The sequence below is a fragment of the Indicator indicator genome, chromosome 38 (genome assembly GCF_027791375.1).
Source record: "Indicator indicator isolate 239-I01 chromosome 38, UM_Iind_1.1, whole genome shotgun sequence".
Lineage (NCBI taxonomy): Eukaryota > Metazoa > Chordata > Aves > Piciformes > Indicatoridae > Indicator > Indicator indicator.
The window spans coordinates 4,878,523-4,895,931 of NC_072047.1; the positions used below are offsets into that span (position 1 = coordinate 4,878,523).

The following is a 17,409-nucleotide window of genomic DNA, read 5'->3' on the forward strand; positions in this document are numbered from 1 at the left end:
TCCCCACACACTTCAGCTCCACCTCCTGGAGACTGTGCTTCTTTCTGTGTATCTGTTGTCCTTGAGTGAAATCACTTTCTGACATTGCCTGTGTTGACTCAGTCAACCACTGTCACAATCACAGAGAGAAATTACAGTTCTCTCTGGCTTGGTGACTCGGAAGCCAGCTGCCTTTTGAACTTGACTAGCAGTTATTCTAATAACATGGAGAATGTGCCCTGGGATGTGAGCCTTTGTGTCTTGGGAGGTTCAGAAAATGAAGGGGACTTTCAGATGGGATGCAGTCTTCCTAATGCTTTACCCTGCTGTTAAAGAGAGAGCTCATGTGCAGGGTGACAGAGATTTTCAGGAGTGTCTTAACTGCTCAGCTACAATGAAGTCTGTAGTGAGTTGCTACCAGGTTTCCTAGGTTATCTGGGGATCACCACCTTGCCAGAAGGAAATGGGCACAAATTAGAATAAGGGGCAGTGGGCACAAACTGGAACCCAGGAGGTTTCACTTGAACTTAAACTTCTTTACTGTGAGGGTGCTGGAGCCTTGTAGCAGGCTGCCCAGAGAGGTTGTGGAGTTGCCTCCTCTGGAAAGATTCCAAACCTACCTGGACATTGTGATCCTGGGCAAGCTGCTGTGGATGACCCTGCTGGAGCAGGGACCTTGGACTAGATGGTCTCCAGAGGTCCCTTCCCACCCCCACCATGCTGGGATTCTGTGAAATGTTTCTAGTGTAACATGCTTCCTTGCTTCTCTGCCTTTGAACTGAGCATGACTTGGGAGAATGGAGCCACCCCAAAGGAGATCAGAGTCTAAACCACAACCCAAGCTTAAGAGCAGGATTTGGAAAATGGCTAGGCAATGTTCAGGGGCAAGAGCAACTTGGCGTGGGGTGGTATTTAGGCCCACCAGTGAAGACTAGATCATATTCTGCCCTGCTGGGTGCTGCAGTTTTATATTATTAGGGTTAGCCTTCTCATTGAATCACAGAAATGTTTCAGCTGGAGAAGACCTTTGAGGTCATGAAGTTCAACTTTTATATCCTGGAAGAAAGCAAGAGCCTAACGGTGGGCACAGGAGGAGGCTGGAAACAGAGCCACAGAAGGTGGTGGCACAGCAGTGGTTGTGCAGTAACTTGTGGCCAAGCTGCAAGGGTAAAACCAAACGTTTTGAGTCCAAGGACACTGAGCAGAGAGCTGCAGTGTCTCTCCAAGTTGCTGTGGCTGTGTGCACAGCACCATGTTCTGCAGGCACCAGTCTGCCTTTGCTTTTTGCACTCAAAAGCAGAAATAAAAGAGGAACTGTGCTGCTGGAGACTGGGCTGTGCTGCACTGTGTGGCTTGTTTCACTTTCCAGCAGCTGGCAGTGGTTCTTCTGCAGCAAAGAAATGCTCAATTATCTAGAAATGCAATGAAAATGTCCCCTTGTGTAGAAGATTGTTGGTGATTTAGATGGGTAGAGACTTCCTTGAATCCAGTGACCAAGATGATGATGTTTCCACACCAGCATGCACAGTCCGTCTGGTCCTTTCCCTCCCTTCACCAGCTTCCCATGGTGCTTTTTATATACTCACCCTGCTACCCATCCTCTTCAGCCTCTTCACTGACTCATGCTGAGTTTAGATTGGACATTAGGAAGAAGTTCTTTACTATGAGGGTGGTGAAGTGCTGGAGCGGGTTGCCCAGGGAGGTGGTGAAGGCCCCATTCCTGGAGGCATTCAAGGTCAGGCTTGATGGGGCTCTGAGCAACCTGCATCTGGTTGGGGATGTTCCTGCTGACTGCAGGGGTTTGGACTGGATGAGCTTTGAACATCCCTTCCAACCCAATGCATTCTGTGATTCTATGTAAATCTCACCAAGCCCCAGCTTCCTGCTGATGTTTCTTGTTTTCATGCAGAGAGGGCTTAAAATCATTAATGGGAAGGTCTGTAAGCAGAGATGGGCACTTCCCCATTGAGAACTACTCATCTCAAGCTTTTAAACCCTGTAAGACCATTAGACATCTCTGCCTGCAATCATGTGTGCAGCTACTCTACAGGTGACAACCTGCTTTACTGGGACTGGCTCTTCCTCCAGCAAGACCTGTGACACTGACTATCTGCTGGATGGGATCCCCTCTGTTGTTTTGGTGGAGTTTCCAAAGGGGTCTTGTTGAAAGTCCGCAAAACCAATCTGCCAAGCCCTTGATGTCTCTTGCTAGTTAGCCCAGAACGAAACAGCAGCTCAGTCCTCTGATTTGTTGTGTGCATTTTGTTTGTTTGTTTTTTTTCCCCTTTGGGCTGTGATTATTGTCTGTCATCTGTATTGTGAGAGGATGAGAGGAAATGTTCTCAGGTTGCACCAGGGGAGGTTTAGGCTGAATATGAGGAAAAATTTCTTTCCTGAAGGAGTAGTCAGGCATTGGAACAGGCTGCCCAGGGAGGTGGTGGAGTCACCATCCTTGGAGATCTTAAAAAACCACATATAGACACGGCACTTCAGGACATGGTTTAGTAGGCATGGTGGTTTTGGGGTGATGGTTGGATTTGATGATCTTAAAGGTTTTTTTCCAACTGAAACAATTCTATGAGCTCTCTGCTGCTGAGAGAAGAGGTTCCTGTGAGGATCATATGAGGACTTCAGAAGCTGGTGTAGCTTTGCCTGATTTTATGCAGTAAGCCTGTGGAGTGATGGTGTCTTTAACCCTGGCTGTCAGGTATTCAGGCTCTGCCTAGGAGCTGGGCCATCTTTCCTTATAGTACTGAAATGTAAAATAATCAGTGTCTGACTTTGGACTGGAGCCACTGTAGTTCAGCATGGCTTGTTTGTAAGTCAGGTAGTAGATTTTTTCCCTATTTTCCCATCTTCTGCTCTAGATGTTGGCCCTCACTTCTCTCCCAACTTTCTGCCTCTTGGGCAGCAGAGATTATTTAAAGAGCAGGTGAATGGGGCCCCTGCCCTATTTCCACTTTATTCCCTTTTGCTCCAGCCCTGCTCTACCCCATTGCTGTGGAGGAAGGAATGGATGGAGGTTGTCCTGCACATACTGGAGCCTGATTTAGTTACAAATGAATGTTGAAATGGCAACTGTACTGACAGTGCAGTCGTCTTCCTGCAGATGTGACTGACCTAGATTTTTCCATGCATCTAAAAAGCGATGGATTTGTCACTCACTCAGGAGAAACAACCCATGTTGTTTATGAAAAACTACTTAATCCCTATTATTCCATATAATGCTTGGAATTCAATGGTGCTGCCTTCCTATGGTGTGGAGAAGAGTTCATGTTCTTTTGCTTAAAGAGCTGATTTTAAATCCCAGAATCTCAGCATGGTGGGGTTGGAAGGGACCACTGGAGATCATCCCATGCAACCTCCCTGCTCCAGCAGGGGCACATGCAGCAGCTTGCCCGGGATTCACAATGTCCAGGTGGGTTTGGAATCTCTGCAGAGAAGGAGACTCCACAACCTGTCTGGGCAGCCTGCCCCAGGGCTCCAGCACCCTCATACCAAAGAATTTTCTCCTCCTCTTCAGATGGAACCTTCTGGGTTCCAGTTTGTGCCCATTGCCCCTTGTTCTGTCACTGGATGCCAGTGAAGAGAGCCCAGCCCCATCCTCTTGCCCCCACCATTTAGCTCTTACTGAGCATTGAGCAAATCCCTTCTCAGGCTGCTCTTCTCCATGCTAAGCAGCCCCAGGGCTCTCAACCTCTCCTTAGCACCATGTCTACACGTTTTTTGAACACTTCCGGGGTAATAGTTCTGCTGCTTCTCTGGGCAGCCTGTTACAGTTCTTCATGGAATGCAATGGAAAAGTGATCCCGAAAAATAAACTACAATTGCTCACCTCTGTTAATGTGACATCATCAGCTGTCTGTGATGGGTTTGCAAGGCATTTGTCTTGAGAGAGAACCTTTCAATCACCTTCAAGCTGAGACAAGGTCTTAAAAGAAACAGAAGGAGATGGTGTCTCCAGCACTTTTCTTGGCTTTTTCTGGGCATGGATTTATGCCTTCTATCAGTGTTCATCCTTTGGCTTCTTCTGCCTTGCTGTGAGCTTGACTCAGCAGAAACCATCCTGGTCAGACAGGAACTTTTCACTTTCCGTGTTGGGAATAAGCTTTGCTTGCCAGGGGAGGGAAGCAAGTGATGGCTGAAGGAAGTGATGGCTAAAACTAGATTCGGGTGAGCACTGTCTGTGGAGTGGAATTTGACTTCTTGGGTCACTGGAGTCTTTTTCCATCTTTCCTTCAGTTCATAGATCCGATCTATTTTTTTAAAAATTGGATTTTTTAACTCTTTCTGGTGAGAAGGGGAAATGTTTAAGGAACACAGACCAGTTCCTCCTGTCCAGCACACTTGAGCCATGCTTAGAAATTGCTAGTTGTTACCAACTCAGGGCCATGCTTGCAGCTTTGCACAGCCCTAACTCCCATGGAAGTGATGGACACGTGCAAGCTAGGGCTTCTGGAAAGATCTTTTCTTCTCATGGTACACTGCAATTAGTGTTAGGGCTGCCGCTGTGCCAGTGGGTGTGCCAGTTTCTCCATGCTGGCTGCTAGCTGTCCATAATGGGAGGTGGCTTTGTTGCTGAGGGTTTGTAAACTTTTAATTACAGAATCACAGATTACATTGGGCTGGAAGGGACCTCTAGAGGTCATCTAGTCTAATCTCCCTGCAGTAATCAGGGACATCTTCAGCTACAGCCCCATCAAGCCTGAACTTGAACACTTCCAGGGATAGGGCCTTCACCACCACCCTGGGCAACCTGCTCTGGTATTCCACCAACCTCCTGGTAAAGAGCTTCTTCCTAATGTGCAATCTAAATCTAACCTTCTCTAGTTTCAAACTGTTGCCCCTTGTCCTGTCACTACAAGCCCTTGTAAAAAGTCCCTTCCCAGCTCTCCTGTAACCCCCCTCAGGTAATGGAAGGCTGCTCTAGGGTCTCCTTGGAGCCTTCTCTTCTCCAGGCTGTGAACAGCCCCAGCAGTCCCAGCCTGTCTCCACAGGAGGGGTACTCCAGCCCTCAGATCGTTTTTGTGGCCCTCCTCTCCATCAGGTCTGTGTTGTTCTTGTGTAGAAGGCCAATTAGTTAGATTCATTTAGAATTAGTTAGGTTAGTTAGGTTCATCTAGACCATCATAAGTACACCATTATTATTTTTATGCAGAGCTGCCTGAGAGGCTGATGTGTTGGATGCCACTTAGCAATGAACTTGTTCTCGTCCCTTCCCGCTGGGATCTGTCTGGGCACCCAGTCCCTGCAGCTCATGATTGACAGCTCTGGTTACTGTCAGGGTAAGAATAAAAGGAAAAGCCCTGTGGGAGGAAGAGATGAGGTGAGCCCTGTGTGCATGAAGTGCTTTTGGCTTTGAATCCTGAAAGCCTGTTTTAAGTAATAGAAGGAACTGTTGGACTGCAACATGCAAATGTTAATGGAGAAATCTCTCAGTGAAATTCTGAAACCCATCAAAAGGAGCTGTGCTTTTGGAGGTTCCCTTTCCAGCCTGCTCCGAAGGCACGTTTTCACCAGATTGCTTTGTTCCTGAAAGCAGTTACATATGTATTTTTGGATTCTGGGGGACTCTGTGGTATTTCACATCTGAATGAAATTCCCTGGCACAGCCCACAGGCAGAGTGAGCTGGTAAAGGAGTTCCTGGGGACCGATCCGTGCTCTTAGCACAGCTTCTGTGAAGGGAAGGTTCCCAAAGCGTAGCATAGCAAAGAGATGGGGTAAGGGCTGAGCTGCCTTTCAGTGAGATCTGGCCAGGGTGGAGAGTTGGGCAGAGGGGAACCTTGTGAATTTCAGCCAGAGCAAGTGTAGTGTCCTACACCTGGGGAGGAATAACTCTCTGCATCAGTACAGGTGAGGGGGGACCTGCTGGGAAGCAGCACCATGGAGAAGGACCTGAGAGTGTTGGTGGACAACAAGGTCAACATGAGTCAGCAATGTGCTGCCAAGGCCAATGGTCTCCTGGGGTGTGTCCAGCAGGCTGAGGGTGGTTCTCCTCCCCCTTCTACTGTCCCTTGATGAGGTTGCATCTGGAATACTGGATCCAGTTCTGGGTTCCCTAGTTCAAGAGACATAGGGAACTGCTGGAGAGAGTTCAGTTGAGGGTCACAAAGATGCTGAGGGGCCTGCAGCATCTCTGTGAAGAACAAAGGCTTGAGAGCCCTGGGGCTGGTTAGCCTGGAGAAGAGCAACCCCAGAGGGGATCTGATCAATGCTCAGGAAGAGCTAAAGGGGGGCAAGAGAACTGGGCCAGACTCTTGTCAGTGGTGCCCAGGGACAGAACGAGGGACAGTGGGCATAAACTGGAACCCAGAAGGTTTCATTTGAACCTAAGGAAAATCTTCTTTAGTTTGAGACTGCTGGAGTCTTGGAACAGGCTGCACAGAGAGGTTTTGGAGTCTCCTTCTCTGCAGAGATTCCAAACCGACCTGGACATTGTGATCCTGGGCAACCTGCTCAGGGTGACCCTGCTATAGCGCAGGGGGGTTGGACTGGGTGATCTCTGGAGGTCCCTTCCAACCCCCACCATGGTGGGGTTGTATGAAAGCCAATGGTTTAACTGAAAACAAAATGGAGACTCAGTGTCTTGCTGGAGGTTGAATTGTATGATGATGAGGGATGGAAACCTCTTTCTCAAAGTGAGATGTCACTTCACCACAGCCATTGGAAGAGGAAGTGTCTGGTTTTTGTCCAGCAAGTGGAGATGTTTATGTGGGAAATACGCAGTGGGAAAGGACAGGTTCAGCAGCAGATGTTTTTTGAATCTGTTTCTCTCTCAGGCTGTTTAAAGACTCAAAGTGGTTCTGTAGAATCAGGACTCGTAGCATTTAGTTTATTTTGTAGGGGAAAAAACATAATCTTTTTGGTCCTGAAAATGTCATAAAGGCTTCTCAGAATCATCACAAATTTCCATTGTGAAAATTCCCATTCTGCAGTTATGCTCCTCTTCATCTCCAGCACCCCTCTGAGACAACTGTGGGCAATGAAATGAAGCTGAGGAGCCAAAATCTGGTCTTGGCAACAATGATGCAATCCCAGCTTCCCAGCTAGTGGAAAAAAGTCTGACAGGCAGGGGCAGAGCCTGAGAGGGGCAGAGCTGGCTTACAGCTCTTCCTTTTTGTCCTCTTCCTGACCCAGCTTTTTCCCCTTGTTGTTGTGTTTGCCTTGATTTGAAACCCACGGCTACAAGCAGGTTGTCTTGATCTCATTCCCTCAGGGCTTACAGGCTAATTTCTATGGAGTTTTTTGAAGTCCTCTGTACCTTCCCTGGTGCTTTTTGAGTGTTGAGTATGCCTAAAAGAAAGATTACTTGAAAACACTTGAATGTCTCCTCAGAACCTGGCTACCTGCCTCCTCTCCCATGGTGACTTCCTGAGATACAAGCATAGTTTGGAGCTTCAATATATTTGTACCATAAGGAAATGGAGGCTTTTATGCTCTGATCTGAGCGTGGAGTCATTGCAGCTGTTGGAGAGGGTCAGTAACTGCTCTTTGGATGTACAGACCCCTATTCTTTACATTTTGTATCCAGCTGTCATTGAAGTGTTCATCATCTTTTGGATCTAATCAGCTAAAAAGACAAGTGAAATGCCTGTATGACATCAGTGAGGGACTAACAGAGCATTGCAGTCTGAGAATGTAATCAATGTAGCAGGGATGTGGCCAATTCTGCTGAGCCTGGTCCAGCTTCTGATTCTCAGAAAGAGTCTAATAAACTGGATCTGAATGAATTGCCAGAAAACAACACATAGGCAAGTGGTCTTTGTCAGTGCATCTCCTACCACAGCCAAGGCCTCTGCTGTGACTTTTGACAGCTGAGCATCTGACGTGATATTTTCACAACAAGAGCCACAGCGGAGGATGAAATTATGGAAAGAACCCAAACCAACAAAACCAAAGTAGGAGAAAGAAATAAAACTACAATGGAAGCCTGCCTGTTCCTGGCAAGGGCCATTCCTACACCCAGGAGATCTTGCTGTGTAATAGACATGAGCACCAGTTAAAGACACTCAGTCCATCTGCAGCCTGCATACGACATCTGCAACACACATTGGGGAAGCCATGTTTTCACTCGAGTATTTGGGCCTTTTTTGGGGGAGATAAGGAAGATAAATTCTTGCCCTTTCATAGAATGATAGAATTGTTCTAGATGGAAGAGCCCTTGGAGCTCACCCAGTCCAACCACTCTCTGACTCTACCAAGGCTGGGGCTAAACCATGTCCCTGAGCACCACATCTCTGGCTTTGAAACACTTCCAGGGATGAGGATTCAACCACCTCCCTGTGGATCCTGTTCCAGTCTTCAAGGACTCTTTCAGTGAAGAAGTTTCTTCTAATGTCCAGTAGTAGAAGGGGTTGGGCTGTTTTGCCAGCTGAAAATTTGAAGTCTCTAGGTCTGTTATTATGGGAATAATCTTCTGTGAAAGTTCTTGAATCAGTTAAGGGCCTGATGTGAGGACAGGTCTGGGGCATGGTTTAATAGCCATTGTGGTGTTGGGTTGACAGCTGGACTCTATGATCTTAAAAGTCTTTTCCAACCAAAGCGATTCTGCGACTTTCAGTTCACACAGACTGATTTTTACTCCACTCACTTTCATAGTGTTACTCCCAGTTTACATCAGTGCCAGGAGAACACCACTGCAGCCATAGACTAACAACAACTCCAGACTCTAAGTAGGGAACTGTGCAATTACCAGGGCTGAATTTACTTGCAACCTCTCAATAAGATGGCTTGTGACAGAAAGTACAACTCCATAAAGTCACCAGATTTCATCACATGCCATTGCTGTGAAGATTAAGTAGCATTAAAAAGGCAGATGTGTTTGTAGTGATTGAGCTGCTCGTTCAAAGTTTGGGTAGGGGAAATTTGCTTGCTAACAGTTCAGCTAAAATGTTGAGGATTTTCACCTTATAAACTCCTCTTGAGCTGTTTAATGCTAGGAGGAGAAGGAAATAATGTGTACAACTGGAGTTTATAGCAGCAACTGGAACCCTGCATACATAGTTTTATGTACGCAATTTTGGTAACATCTGACCCTGACTGACATTTATAGTCTTCATATCAAACAGTTTTTTTCCTTTTTCCTGGTAGTGGTGCTCATGAGCTGATCACCAAGGAAAATGTAATGCCTGCTTTAGATGATGTGTGTCTTTCAGCTGGTTTAATTACCTTTGCAGGGGAAAGATGGAGCCACTGGCTATTAATAGAAAGTCCAGGAAGGGGCAGTTAGCAAGCCAAGACCTGCTCAAATGAGGCAGAACACAAAAAATAAAAAAAAAAGAAAGGAACATACCACAATAGCAGGAAGCTATAGAACCCATTGATTCCCTCCCCCCACCCCGCCCTGCCTTGGGGACACTGATACAAAAAGTCAAGTTTTGTTTTCAAGGCAATGCTAATGCAGCTCTCCTGTTGAAGCAGTAATTTCTCTTGAGCTTGCTACACAGTCAAAAATGCTCCCTCTTGGAGTGACAGCCCCAAAACGAACCCAGCACTCAAATGTTTTTGTCAAAGCTGATGTGCTTTGTTACTTTGTGCTTGCCACAGGCCATTGCATTTTGGATTCTCCATCTCAGAAGGTTGATGAATAAATCTACAGAACGTTTTCTCTTCATAGCTGAGAAACCACTGTAATCCTAACTTTGGCATGGCCACGGAGCTTGCTGAGAGCTTGTGCTAAATAAAGAGGAACATTAAGATTAGGACTGAAATTACTGAAATTCCCTCTGATTCAGGGAGCCACTACAAGGACCACAATCTATGCAATTCTTCCTTTGAAGGTTTCAGTGCTGATGAAGTGATACTTCAGTTGTCCTTTATCTTTTTTTCCCCTCTTCTACATTTTGTTTCTATTTTTGGAGCAAGCTTTGAACTGAAATTGAGCTGGCAACTTCCTTTTTCGAGTGCAGCAGTTGTGACGTCATTTGTACAGCAATAATGAACAACAGGAAGGAAACGTAGGTTTGGAAGCACGAAGAGATCAAGGCTGTAGTGATCTAGAAGATAAAAGGATGACAACAGTCTGTGTTGCAACAGTTCATCTTGAGAATGTCCTGCAGACATGAGGCCATTCCAGTGACTGCAGGCATTGAACATTCCTGATGGATGGAGTGAAAGATGGGACAGGGAGCTATTGGTTTCCTGGGAGAGAAGCAGTTCAGTGAGGTCAGGATAGCACTCTGCTTTTTCACATGGGCAGCCTATAGGGTAATCTCCACAGCTGGATTTGCTACATGTTCTGGTGGGTCAGGAGACCTTGTGTCCTTGATCTTGTGGCAGATCATACCCAAAGGTCATCTTGTGAAACCTAGATCTGTGGGAATAGGGTGGATGGAGCTTTCATCAGCTGCTTTGTACTGCTGTGAGGCGCAGGGACCTTAAAGAAAAAAGATTTTGTTTAAGCTCTTCAGATGTGCCTGGGGACTGGAGGAAGAACTTCCTCTGAGTTGTGGGCAAGTTCTGCCCATAACAGTAGGCAGAACGAGTTGCAATGCTCAGTTCTTTGAACATCAGTTGAAGAATCAACCTGGACTCTTATTCTTTAAAGAATCTAGGCTCGTTCTTACTTACTTGGGCTCCCAAAACCCCAACCCTAGCATGTGGGAACGTAGGCCATGACCTTGCAATGTAGTTGGCTCCTTCCATTGTATCAAGGGACAGTGAAACTGAGGAGACGTTTGCATTTGTGTCTGAATTACCTCTGGACTAGCGCTTAGGGCTTACATCCAACTTCCTCATGTCTTATGTGCACTATCTTCTGCTTTTGCTGTCTCGTCTGTGGCAACACAGATTCCTTCCTGCTCCAGGATGTCATTGTCAGGTGTAGTTGCCCTCCAGCACTTGGACCCCTGTCCTGGGATCTCCCTGTCACTCTGATTATCCCATGGGATGCTCTATCATGTTGCTTCCCTGAGTCTCTTTGGACTTGTTAAATCATAGAATGGGTTGGGTTGGAAGGGACCTTCAGGACTGTCTAGTTCCAACTCCATGCCATGAGCAGTGACACCTCCTACTAGATCACGTTGCTCAAGGCACCACCCAAGCCTGGCTTTGAAAATTGCTAGGCTTGGAGCCTCCACACAATTCTCTGGGTACCCTGTACCAGTGCCTCACCACCCTCATGGGGAAGAATTTCTTCCTAATGTCTGATCTCAATCCAGCTTCTTCCAGTTTGAAGCCATTATTCCTCATAATCACAGGCTTTTGAAGGCTGTTGGCTTGCCTCACACATTAAGGCCTTCCTCTTGATGACTTCTTCCACGTGAATATAACGGAGGGGTTGATCAGTAATTAGCTGGGCAGAGAGGTTTAACAAGGATAAGTGCACAGTCCTTCATCCAGGAAAGAATAATAAACTGCACCAGCACAGGTTAGGATGCAACTGCTAAAGAGCAGCCCTGTGGAGAAGGACCTGGGAGTCCTGGTGGACAAGAAGTTACCCATGGGTCAGCAATGCGCCCTTCTGGCCAAGAGGATCCATGGGATCCTGGGGTGCAGGATCCCCCTCTGCTCTACCCTGCTGAGGCCACACCTGGAATATTGCATCCAGTTTTGGGTTCCCCAGTTCAAGAGCGATAGGGATCTACTGGAGAGAGTCCAAGGGAGGGCTACCAGGATGATAAAGGGTCTGGGCCACTGCCCCATGAGATGAGGCTGAGAACCCTGGGGCTGTTTAGTCTGGAGAAGGGAATACTGAGAGGGGATTTAATAAATGTTTATAAATATCTGAGGGCTGGGTGTCACAAGGGAAGGGACAGGCTCTGCTCAGTTGCACCCTGTGATACGATGAGGGGTAATGAATACAAGCTACAGCAGGGGAGGTTCCACCTCAACATGAGGAGGAACTTTTTCATTGTGAGGGTCCCCAGACGAGGCTACCCAGAGAGGGTGTGCAGTCTCCTTCTCTGGAGACTTGCAAGACCCATCTGGATGCATTCCTGTGCAACCTGTGCTGGATTCTATGGTCCTGCTCTGGCAGGGGGGTTGGACTCAATGATCTTTGGAGGTCCCTTCCAACCCCTAACATCCTGTGATCCTGTGATTTACCCAGCAGCAAGCTGCTATGGCAACAGTCTGTTCTGGTTTGATGGGCATGAGGGGGCATTTGGCTATGGGTGAGCTCAAAGGAGCTGCTATGAGATGTCAGCAGCACATCTTCCACATGACATATTCCTGATCACCAGAGCTGACTTTTGTGCAGATACCACAGCACCACCTCCATCTCGTCTCCTTATTGCAACCATCTGTGGGTTGTCTCTATCAAAGATCTGATAGAGCTCTTTTACCCTCTCTCACTCCCTCCACAAACTCCTGTTAGTCATTCTTGGGCAGCACATGAAATGGGCTGGTGATAAGGTTCTCCTCTAGACACCACAATCATTCTGAGGGGCTCTCTGCTGTTCTGGGAAGACTCCACTCTGTTAACCCCTTGGTGTCTCTGAGCAGAATTTCCTAATGCCCATAAGACATGGGTCATTATGGGGTTGGTAGAGCTCTTAGGGCACCTCTCATGTTACGTAGAGATGGATTTATTGCTGTGATGTGTTAGAGATGAAATAGGCTTTTTTTATTTAGCCAGTGGGCTGAGGAAGACTGCTCTTGGGTTAAGGACCTGGCCATCTGTGAAGACCTGGGCTTTCTCTGTGTCCCGCTGGTAGTGCAGAGGGAATGCTGTTTTTCTCCTTTTTCATACTACTTCAGCTAAAGATTAACTTTGGCAGAGTGACAAAGGGCTACATGCTGGCCAAGAAACAGTTGAGTCTGGAAGTTAGCAGAAGGTTTCTGGCCACTGGGGAGGACTTCATAGAACAGGAACTGGATGATTTTCTTAATAAATAGAAGAGTTTATTGTCTGGTTACATTTGGGTTGCTTTTCTTGAGGGTAGTGAAAAGTGCATCCTTGACCTAATGCCAGTCATCAGGGAAATTTCAGAGCTTTCACTCCTAGCATGGATTTCTCTGATGGGCAGGACACTGCCATCTGAGCAGACAAAGGCCACCAGCCGCTCCTCAACCCCTAAGACACTGCTGATCAAAGTTGCATCTCTGCTGCTGATGTATCAGCAAAGAAGTGGACACCACATTGTTCCCTTTGCAGGGTATCATGATGCTCTAAGGGGCAGACACAAGCCTTTTGGAACAGCACAAACATTTTAACTGCTGCTTTGCTCTCTGTCACATTGTCATTTTGCAGAAGGGAGAGGAGGGCAGGATGGTTGCTTTGTGTAATCTTGGCTTTTTACAGCCTTTGCATTGGAGATGTCTTTGCTGACATAGGTGGCTGAGGATCATAGGTTGTTCAGGAGAGCTGCATTGCTTTCACAGAGGGCCCAGAACTTCCAGTGTAAATACAGTTCCTCAGGCAGTAAACCCAGGCTGGGCTGTGTTGGGGTGAAGCAAAGCTTTGTGCTTCACTGAGAGTGGGCAGGGCTCGAGGACTTTGTGTCTTACATTAGTTGTGATTTCAAGCTGACTGCTGAGCTAATGGCATCCCAGATACTCACCAGTAAAGTTAAAAATAAACTGCTTGAATTTCTCTGCTGATTATTGAAGCAACTTTTTAATTTTTTTTATGTGATTTGGTGTAAAATCCAGCCAAGGCTTTCTCTTCCTCCTGTGTTGGTGTGAGCTGAAATTCCCCCCCTCCCCCCCTCCCGACAATAACCAGGCTAGCCCAGTCTGGAAGCAAATGAAGGCTGTATTTACAAGCAGAGAAATGCAATGAATATGTACAAATACACAAAATTCACAACATTCACAAATATATACAATCAACAGAAAAGCACAACCGATCTCCCTTTGCTTCCCCCCAAGGGGACCCTCCCAAAAGGGGCCTCCCTCTCCCAGGAGCTTCCCCCTCAGACCCCCGTTGAACAGAAAGCAGAGTTAGTTAGAGCAGAAAGTTGTTAACTTAGCTGCCAAGGTCAGTGTGTTATCTTCAGCCAGAAGAGAAGAAGAAACAGCAGCCAGACAGCCCAGCAACTGCCCCCACTGCAGAACGCAGAATGTGCAGAGTGCCCCACTTTGTTTTGGGTAATAGTTCTTAAACATTTCTATCTATCCAATGGAAGTGTTTAGAACAATTGTTATTTTGCTTTCTTACACCCAATAGTGACTTATTTACACTCTTTCACTTTCTCTGTTTTGAACTTTGCAAGGAAAAATTAAAAAGACAGTTTCAAACCATCACACCTCCCCAGCTGTGTCTGCCCGGTTTGTGACCCCTGGAGTCCCAGAGGCTTTTTCTCCTCTCAGCAGCAGTTCAATTTCTGAGATGCTGGCTGGCTTCTTTTATTTCATTGAGTCTGGTGAAGATCATAGAGATCCCCTATGTTCAAATAAAAATGTGAATGTTATTCAGATTGCTGGGAGAAACTAAACCTTCAGATCTAAACCTCTTGTTACCCTTTGAGGTTGCATCTGTAGGCTAGTGGAGTATCCCTTAGCCCTTCTCTGAAACTCGTCCGGCATCAAAATGTCTTTCTTGTAATGAGTGGCCCAAAACTAAACTTGGTTGCCACTGGGTATGCACAGTGATAACGTCTCTGCACTCTTTGGACACCTTTTCTGGCACACGCAGGGGCACAGAGACAGGCACTTCTTGAACATGAGGTGCTGAGCACTGGAAGCTGCTGACTGCTGTTCTCCGAAGATCCTGCCTGTCTCATTGTGTATTTGTCACCAGACCCGTGTAGAGCTCTCTGCAGTGGTTTGTGTTTGGACTTCTGCTTCCTCTGTTCACAACCCATTGCAATACACAAGCTGTAGTAATTCAACTATTTCCTTCAGCTTCTGCTCTATAACCAGCTTCCTCCAATGTGGGGCTTTCAAAACCAGGTCTTTCAAACTCAGATATTTAAGGGGGAAGGAATGTCCTGTTTTTGTGGTAGCCTCTGCAAAACACGCTTAGGGTCTTGGACATCCAGGCAAGCTATTATTCAGCCACTTACCAGTGCTTTGGTTGTCTTTCCCAGTTGATCATGTGGTTCCTGAGCCAGGGACCAGTTTGCTGACTGCCTTTGACCAGTGGCGAGAATGGGCAGACAGCAAATCCTGCTGTGACTACTCTCTGCATGTGGATATCACTGAGTGGCATAAAGGTGTCCAAGAGGAGATGGAAGCTCTGGTTAAAGATCATGGTAAGTTCAGGGAAGCCTATTCCCTCCTTATTTTTTAGGTCTGGCTTTCGTGTTATTCAAGACTGGTTCCTGTGATATATTTGACTCTTACATCCCAGTAAGGCTGTTTTGGGCCCTTCTGGCTGTTTGACCCATTCTAGCTTCTTCTGAAGGTTTGGACAGTCACTGTCATAGGGGGCTTAGGGAGATGGTACATGCTGGTGCCACTGCAGTGGGTGAGCATTGGTTTGGCAGAGCTGAATCTTGCTGCTGCCATGCAGAGAAGCACCTTTGTTCAATGTGGAGTCCTTTCAATTTTCATTACTGCAGGTAGGTGATATCTTCAGCTACTGAACTACTGTAAACTAAAAAGGGAAAAATCAAGCCCATAGGAACAATCCAGAAGGAAGGTTGCTAAAAGTGGAGAAGAGCTGAGTAAAATGACCTCCTAGGTTTTTCCCCTCTTTAATTTCCTTGACCTTTCATCCTTAGGCTAGAGCAATTTTCCATTCTGTTTGTAGTTTAAAAAAATGCCGTTTCACATCCTAATGAGTGCTTTCACACACAAGCTTTAACTGGCTCAAGAGGCAGGAGGAGCAAAGCCAGCTTAGGAGCACTCCCTGTGTCGTGGTCAGTATGCATGTGGGAGGAGGATGTGCTTGCAGATACAGGTCTCCCATTACTCTCACAGGAGGCAGTGGGGGATCTGGCAGACGAACTCAGCCTCTGCCTTTTTTTGTGTGTGATGTTTTTTGCCTTTTTTTCCCCTCAGCCTCCTACAGTGTTGAATCCACAGAGTTTTTCTTATTTCAATGCAAAGTGGAAGCCATGGGGTGTAGCTGTCTCCAAGGCTGGAGTGCAGTCTGCTCAGCTGGGTTAATAAATGCCACATGGCTGAGGAGATCCAAGCTGAGTGCTGGGATCTTCTGAATGCTTGTGTGTCTGTGTGTGGACACATTTCACAGCAGATTAAAGTAATTTACTTGTCCACTATTTACTACTGCTTGTGTGGGGACTGTTTGAAGGGGATGTCCTCTGTAGGAGAAATGGTGTTTCATAATTCTATCCATGCCTGCCATTTGTGACTCAGAGAGAATTTCTCTGCTCTCTTTCTTCCAGGTGTGAACTCCTTCTTGGTTTACTTGGCTTTCAAAGATCGCTTCCAGCTAACTGACTCTCAGGTAGGAAGGCTTCATGTTCACATCCTTCTGTCACTGCAGTGTCAGTTTATAAATCGCTGCTCTGTGTCTAGGCACAGGGCAGGACAAGTAGATCCCTGCTCTGGACATTTTTAAGTTGTAACTGGTCCTGCTCCAGTTGTGGGGTTTTGGCTGTAGCCTTAGAATCAGTGAGATCTTACAAAGGGTTTGTCTTCTTGTTTGCTTTTCTGGTGGATGGGTTTGGATTCTTGGGCAGTTTGTATTTCTAACATGGTGGGAGAAGAGGAATGCCTGTGAACAGTTTGGGATAGCGTGGGAGGCAGTGGTCTGTGCCAATTATCTCTAATGACTCTGGTCAGCATCTTAATGAGTGACCATTGACAGTGCCAACAACAGTTGTGGGTTACTCAACCTGAGCCCTCTCAAACTGGTTTGCTGGAGTGGGAAATCACACTGCTTTTCTCCCAGGCAGCAAGAGGGATGAGTGCAGGTTCTCCATGAAAATCAAAAGGAAGGAAACACTGGAACAGGCTCCACAGGGAGGTGGTTGAATCCTCATTCCCAGAGGTGTTTCAAAGAGCAGAGATGTGGCACTGAGGGGCGTGGTTTAGTACCAGTCTTGGTAGACTGGGAGAATGGCTAGACTGGATGAGCTTAAAGGTCTTTTGCAACCAAAACCATTCTATGACTCTGAGTTGTTTTGTTTTTCGTGCCAGTCACCAATAAATAAAGGCATGAAACAGGTACAACTCTGTGAGCTCTTTAAAATCACTCCAGATCTAGCCCTGTGTTTCTTCCACCAGTGTGGTAAATACACCAAACCTGGCTGCTGAACAGTGCTTCTTTCCCATATCAGTGGCATCCAACTGTGCAGTCTGGGAAATCCAGTTACAGGTAGGAAAAGGGATCATGCTTATCCAGCAAACTACATTTAACCCAATTCAAGAGGGACAGGGAAATACTAGAGAGTCCAGCAGAAGCCATGAGGATTATGAAGGGACTGGAACATCAGTCTGATGAGGAAAAGCTGAGAGACCTGGGGCTGCTTAGTCTGGAGAAGAGCAGCCTGAGAGGGGATCTGGTTACAGATATTAAGATATTAGGGAAAATTTCTTTCCTGAAAGAGTGGTCAGGGATTGGAACAGGCTGCCAA

General features: G+C 46.7%; 1 protein-coding gene across 3 annotated transcripts in view; it reads left to right on the forward strand.

The window, feature by feature from the left end:
• Positions 1-17,409, forward strand: part of DPYSL2 (dihydropyrimidinase like 2) — a 50,923-nt gene that overhangs the window by 13,344 nt on the left and 20,170 nt on the right. For all 3 annotated transcript variants that reach the window (XM_054396689.1, XM_054396690.1, XM_054396691.1), the window contains 2 exons: positions 14,953-15,117; positions 16,216-16,277. In XM_054396689.1, coding sequence (XP_054252664.1) covers positions 14,953-15,117; positions 16,216-16,277 — 227 coding nt within the window. The remainder of the gene's footprint in view (positions 1-14,952; positions 15,118-16,215; positions 16,278-17,409) is intronic.